At 35.7% G+C, this 7,467-nt stretch overlaps 1 protein-coding gene across 1 annotated transcript in view; it reads left to right on the top strand.

Moving 5' to 3' along the window:
• LOC123246441 (cysteine-rich venom protein-like) overlaps positions 1 to 6,374 on the top strand; it is a 42,561-nt gene extending 36,187 nt beyond the window's left edge. Inside the window, exon 7 of the mRNA XM_044675340.1 lies at positions 6,247 to 6,374. Within this exon, the coding sequence (XP_044531275.1) occupies positions 6,247 to 6,374 (128 nt within the window). The remainder of the gene's footprint in view (positions 1 to 6,246) is intronic.
• The last annotated feature ends 1,093 nt before the right edge of the window (positions 6,375 to 7,467 follow it).

Genomic DNA, 7,467 nt, shown 5'->3' with positions numbered 1-7,467 from the left:
CTTCTGTGTATTGACTTATAGGTGGAAGAGTGGTAAGGGTAGGCAATGGGGGTCAAGTGACTTACCCAGGGTCACACAGCTGGGAAGTGTCTGAGGCCAGATTTGAACCTAGGACCTCCCATCTCTAGGCCTGGATCTCAATCCACTGAGCTACTCAGCTGCCCCCAGGTTGTTGTTTTTTTGTTTGTTTGTTTTTTAAACCTGTTCCCCTTCACAACATACCCAATAAGTGCCAATACAGTCTTTTGCTTAAAGACTTCCAGTGAGGGGAAACCCATTATTTTCTAAGACAATCCATTCCACTTTTAGACAGCTCTCATTGGTAAGAAGTAAGGAGCCTTACTTACTTATACTTATGAGACTTATACTTTACAGCAAGCCTAAAGTTTCCTCCTTAGAACCTCCATGCATTGCTTTTAATTCTGCCCTCTGAGCTCAAGGGGAGGAGAAGGGAGGAGAGGAAAATAAGCATTCCTATAAACCTACTATGTGCCCGGTATTATGCTAAGAGCTTGACACATGTTTAGTCATTTGACCCTCACAACAACTCTGTGATATAAATGTTGTTATTATTTCCATTTTATAATTGAGGCAAATAGAAGTTAAATGACTTACCCAAGATTGCACAGCTAGTTAATGATGTTTGAGGCTGGATATAGATTCAGAACTTTTAGACTTGGCAGTTTATTCACTGTAGTACCTAGTTGGCTCCAGAAGAGCAAAGGTGGCTCCATGTGATAGTCTTTTAGCTATATTAGGATTAATTAAGCTATAGGGCTAATGAAGACTATTTGGGGTCATTGGGATCTTAGCAGCTAAGGGTAGGGTAAAGAATAGTGGGTAACGTTTGTTTAAGGCCATATAGTATCTTGGGAAGGTTGCCTGTTGGAATTCTGGATAGCCTGAAGGAGCTGGTTTTCCAACTGCCAACCTGCACAGCAGAGAGTCTCTGGGAGGTTGGGTTTTTTGTTGTTGTCGTTGCTGTTTTCTTAGAAGAAGGCTGGTATTTCTGTTCCCTGGAACACTGAAAAACCCAGTGGCAGGTGAAGGAGGAGAACAGGTTCAAGTTCCTGAAATAAGTTTGTTGGGGAAATCAACAGGAAAGAGGAAGAGAGAGGCAATTTTTCCTCTCTGTGGAGGCTGAGAGGGCCCTGTCATTTTGAGGCCTGCTTAGGCCAAAAAGCCTAGCTAGGACTGGAAGCACTGGCAGTTGGCAGAGAGAGTAAATAACCAAACTGATTTAAAGATGAAAGAGATCTAAGGAGACAGTAAACTTACTTATAGAAGAAAGAGAGGCAGTTTTTTCTCCTCTGTGTGACTGCAGAGTGGTCAGGGCCTTTGAGGCCTACCAAAGGCCCAGAATCCTGACTAGGCTGAGAAAGTACTGGGAGTTGGAGGAATGATCTGAAGGGATACAAGGAGGCAGTTATACAGACAGACAGATAGACAGACAGACAGACAGACAGATAGATAGATAGATAGATAGATAGATAGATAGATAGATAGATAGATTTTAGGATANAGATAGATAGATAGATAGATAGATAGATAGATAGATAGATAGATAGATAGATAGATAATTTTTAGGATAGGTCATTTAGCATAGATTCTCAGAATTTAGTTCAGTGATAAGGAGTTGTAAATTAGCTCAGGGAAGCCTGGGCAAGAAACAAGTTCTCGTGAACAAGATGGGAGTGGGAAAGCTTAGCCTCCTGTTAGATTTAGAGATCCTAATCCTCAAACTTTGTTACCTTTCCTTACCTTTCTTCAAACTTTTTCCAATATTTATTAAATAGAGGGTTTTTTTATATCTTTCTCCAGCAATTATCCATTGCATAGGCCCAAACAGTTACATGGAGTTCCCACACTTAACATTCTTGGTGATAGATTACAATTAACATTTCTTGGCGAGCTAAACAGAGACAACCTAAAGAATTGATACTAGTATCCATAACAGATACAGTCAGAATTTTTAAAAAGGCAATTTTTTTCCTTCACTGCCATCCTAGAGGGTGCTATAGAGCCAGCTAGCCACAGCCACAACCTACAAGCCTACTTTTACAAGCAGTGTTTCAGTGACCAATGGGGTTTTACAACACCATATAACTGGGAGCTGTACCCAAATTCTTTTACTTAAATATTCCTTCTTATATTAAAAGAATAGCATTACTGCTTACCATTATGTTATTGGATTTTTGAGCTATATACAATTAGTAGTGGGTGTAATACTCTTATTATTACTGGTAAAGATGGTACTTAATAAATACTGGAAAAAGTTTGAAGAATTAAAACTACAACAAATAACATTTAACGAATTAACCTTAAAAGTGAATTACCTGGTAGACCAAAAACAGAGAAAGAAAACTATAGACCAATCTCCCTAATGAACATAGATGCAAAAATTTTAAATAGAATATTAGCAAAGAGACTCCAGCATGATCAGGTGGGATTTATACCAGGAATGCAAGGATGGTTCAACATTAGGAAAACCATTCACATAACTGACCATATCAACAGTCTAACAAACAAAAATCAAATGATTATCTCAATAGATGCTGAAAAAACCTTTGACAAAATACAGCATCCATTCCTATTGAAAACACTGAAAAGTATAGGAATAGAAGGACCTTTCCTAAAAATAATAAACAGTATATACCTAAAACCATCAACAAGCATTATATGCAATGGGGATAAATTAGAAGCCTTCCCAATAAGATCAGGAGTGAAACAAGAATGCCCATTATCAACTCTATTATTCAACATAGTACTAGAAACACTAGCAATAGCAATTAGAGAAGAAAAAGAAATTGAAGGTATCAAAATAGGCAATGAGGAGACTAAGCTATCACTCTTTGCAGATGATATGATGGTCTACTTAAAAAATCCTAGAGAATCAACTAAGAAGCTTGTAGAAATAATCAACAACTTTAGCAAAGTTGCAGGATACAAAATAAATGCACATAAATCATCAGCATTTCTATACATTTCCAACACATTAGAACAGCAAGAGGTAGAAAGAGAAACACCATTTAAAATCACCCTAGACAATATAAAATACTTGGGCATCAATCTACCAAAACAAACACAGCAACTATACGAAAACAACTACAAAACACTTTCCAAAACAATAAAACTGGATCTCAACAATTGGAAAAACATTGCAATGACACAAGACAGCTCTGAGGGATTTATGGTAAAGATGCTACCCACATCCAGAGGAAGAACTGCAGGAGAGGAAACATAGAAGATAAACAATTGCTTGAATACAGGGGCTGAGGTGGACATGATGGGGATGTAGACTCGAAACTACCACACCAATGCAATTAACAACAATATGGAAATAGACCCTGAACAAGGACACATGTTACAACCAGTGGAAATGTGCGTCAGGCATGGGTGGGGGGAGAGCAGGGATTGAAGGGGAAAGTAGGGGCATAAAGTATGTAAACAGGTTAAAAATGAATATTAATAAATGTTTAATAAAAAAGTGAATTACCTGGAATCTATAATACAGAAATATGAGACAGAGAAAAATGGAAGCTAACATATCCCCATTAAATCTTCACATTTCCAGGTTAAACAAGCTGGATTATTTGTAATCTAGTATGATTTTGTGGTCTTTCACTGTCCTGACTGCCATCCTCTGGATGCAAAGTTCTTCCTAATATATGGTGCATAGAACTAAACTCCTTACTCTAAATGTAGTCTAATCAGGAAAGAATACAGGAGAATGATCATTTCCTTCTTTCTGGACACAATTCCTGTCAATTTAGCATGTGATCATATAACATACTCTATATCAGTTTGTCTTACCCATAGTGTTCTTACCCATGAAGATTTTTTTGTACCTTGTTATCCAATGAGTTATCTATCATATCTTATTTTGTGTCACCTATAAATTTGGTTAGCATATTATCTATGTCTTCACTTAGTAATTAATAAAAAATATTAAACAGCAGAAGATCCTTAAAGCTCCCCACTAGAGACCTCTCGCCAACTTTATATGAGCAAGATAGACAGACAAACAGAAAGACAGATACATAAATACATACATGCATGCATGCATACAGAGAGAGAGCAAGAGAGCAAGGGAGAGAAAGAGAGAGAGAGAGAGGAAGGACTCTTTGACTTCCTACAAGTCCCAGCTAAAATCCATATTCTGCAAAAAGCTTTTTCTAATCCAACCTAAGTGTCTTCCCTTTGTTGATTATCTCCAATTTTTCCTATATCATATAGATATAATCTATATATTATAGATATAAGTGTGTATTTTGTGCATACACATTTATATATATATATATCATATATGTCATATGTAGTTGGATAGAGATATACTTTTTATATTTATAGTTGTTTTCATGTTTTATCCTCCATCCATGACCATGAGTGCTCTATGAACAGAAATAGGCTTTGGCTTTTCTTTGTATCTCCAGGGCTTAGCACATTGCCTGGAATATGAGCTGGTTCATAATAAAGTTTGTGAACTTTACTAAAAGATTTTTGCATGCCAGGTACTGGTCTAAGAGATGGGAATATAAATACAAAAAAAAAGTAAATCACTACCATTACACCTAAAGGAGAGCTGGATGGGATGGGCAGGTGGAAGGGACAGGATGTGTTCTGAAAGCTTGGACTCCCAGCAAAATAAAGCAAAAGCTATCCTATCAGAGCCAAGGGACATAGATTATCTTGGACTTAATTCATGAGTCTCACATCTGTTTCCTCCTGTCCAAATGATTCATGGTATACTTTAATAGCAATATTGTTTTTGTTTCAACCTGATCTCCATCTAAATACTAACAGAGTACAGGACTAGAGTCAATTATTTAGTGTTGCTTTCTTCTAACCCTCCCCATATTTTTGTTTAATTAAAAAAATTTTAAACCCTTGTATATTGGTTTCAAGACAGAAGAGCGGCAAGTACTAGGCAATGAGGGTTAAGTGACTTGCACAGGGTCACATAGAAGAAAGTGTCTGAAGCCAAATTTGAACCTAGGACCTCCCATCTCTAGGCTTGGCTCTCACTCCAATAAACTATCTAGCTGCACCTCTCCTCCTCCCCATATTTTTAAACAGGTGAAATAAGGCAAATATGTACAGTAAATATATAAAGTGAATTTTAAGGCAATTTTAGAAGGGAAAATTAACCTAAAGGAGTCCTGAATGACGTGAAATGGAGTAAAGTATCTTTGCCTTGGTGACAAGGATGTTTTAAAGTTTGCAAAGCAATTTTTAAGTATTATTTCATTATTAAATTACAGATCTAGGATCTTTTCTTAGCTTTGCATTGTTTCTGACTCTTAATACTCCATCCCCTGTCTCCATATATTTGCTTTGTTTGTATCCCATGCTGGGAATACATTCCTTCCTGCTCTATTTCATAGAATATTGCACTTCCATCAAAGCTGAACACAAATTCTACCTTCTACATAAAGTTTTTTCCTGATAAGCTCCTCCCCAAGTTCTTAGTGCCTTCCCTGTCTAAAATGCCTTATATGTATTTATTATTATGCATATACCTTTACATATGTTATTATCTTGTCTGACCAAATCAAAACCCCTTGAAAGAGAGACTGATTAGGTTTGGGTTTGAGGGTTTTGAATCCGCAGAACCCAGCATATACTAGGCACTAATAAATGCTTATTAATAGATTGAATAGAAGGTATAAGCCACAGTAATAAACACAACTGTCATATATAATTTTATCATGCCATGTATTATCTTTCAGTACTTTAAGAACCAGAAAGCCTTTACCACATTACCAAGCCTTTGAGAATTCTGGGTCACTTCTGTATCTCAATAAGATTCTAAGTAGACAGTGTAATAAAGCATATTTTCTACTGAAAGCATGGTATAGGTGGGTAATGGAGAGCTTGAGCTTGTTGACTGGGTACTGCATGAATGAGACTATATATCAATGATTCCCCAAGTAGGTGCTACCGCCCCCTGGTGGGTGCTGCAGAGATCCAGGGGCGTGGTGATGGCCACAGGTGCATTTATCTTTCCTAGTAATTGCTATTAAAATTTTTAAAAAATTAATTTCCAGGGGGCTAAGTAATATTTTCTGGAAAGGGGGCAGTAGGCCAAAAAAGCTTGGGAACCACTGATATATATGTATGTATATGTTTGGCTTATTTTCATTTCTTATTCTTCTTAGAAATTTTATATGTCATTTATAAAATCTATGCCATGAGTAATATATCTTATTTTTAATAACAACTTTCCTTCTTTCTACTTCATATCAGCCAACCCTCGTCCACATGAAGACAAATATTCAAATTGCAAAAAGATGAAAGATACATTTACCTGTGATTTCACAAACATCAAGCTTTACTGTAAAGCTACCTGCAGATGTACTAGTGAAATAAAATAGACAGCTTCTCTCTGCTGTGAGATAATTATTTTGGAATCAAGGTATAAACTATGACTACATAATACCACTCTTACTGTATTTCCAATGTGTTTAATTCCAAATAAAACTAAAATGAACTCTATCCCTGCCTCTATTAAATAGCATATATATGGAAGATTCTCATTCCCATTTTCTAGTATATGCTTGCCTCATAAAATTGCATGCAGGCTTATTTTCTTATATGTACTTTTAAAAGATTTTCTACTGTACATTTACAAAAAATAAAATCCAGACTAAAGAAAAATTTCTGGTAGTTAACACTTTTTCATGGTATAATAAATCCTAACTATGCTTTTTGTGTGCATGATTTTAATTGGTCATTTAAATAGTACTAATAAAGGATCCAAATTGTATCCCTTTCATCATCATCATCATCATCATCATCATCCCTTTCATTCACTTCCTTCATTTTAAAGCAAATAATTAAATATGTGCCTGGGAATAAAAAGGAGTAATTTTTTATGTAACTGAGGGAATTTTGAAGAAAAATTTAGATATTATATGGTATCCCAAGGTAAACTTCAGCTTCTTTGATTAAAGGAAAATACTGTTAGTAAAACAGGCTACTCATTTAGTATGGAATCATTCCACGTGATGTCCAAGAATATATTACAAAAAAGTGTTACCAGTACAGAAAGAGAGACATCAGACATTGAGGTATATCTCTGGTTCTGTAGCTAGCAATGGAACAAAAGGGCCAACTTACCTTTCAGGAATATTCTCATGGACTGAACCCCTCACCCAGAAACCCACTGAATAGACTGGCACATTGACCCCAATACTCCATCTGAAAAATATGCCATCCAATAAGTATGCAAATTAGAATATCTATGTATATACACATAAATATATATACAAAATAAGAGAGCAGTTTTTAATAATTTAAGTTTTAATGAGAATATAGTAAAGTTGTAAATGAATATTATCCCTTTAAACCAGAGAAAAGAAAACTTTTAGCAGCTTTTAACAATTAAAAATTTAGCTTAATTAAAATAGAGATTATAAAAGAATATAGTAAAGGAGGGAAAGATAGATAAAGAGGAAAGAGAGATTA

This window comes from Gracilinanus agilis, chromosome 4 (assembly GCF_016433145.1).
Source record: "Gracilinanus agilis isolate LMUSP501 chromosome 4, AgileGrace, whole genome shotgun sequence".
NCBI lineage: Eukaryota > Metazoa > Chordata > Mammalia > Didelphimorphia > Didelphidae > Gracilinanus > Gracilinanus agilis.
Note: the sequence above shows the minus strand (reverse complement) of the source record. Positions and strands in the feature narration are given on the sequence as shown.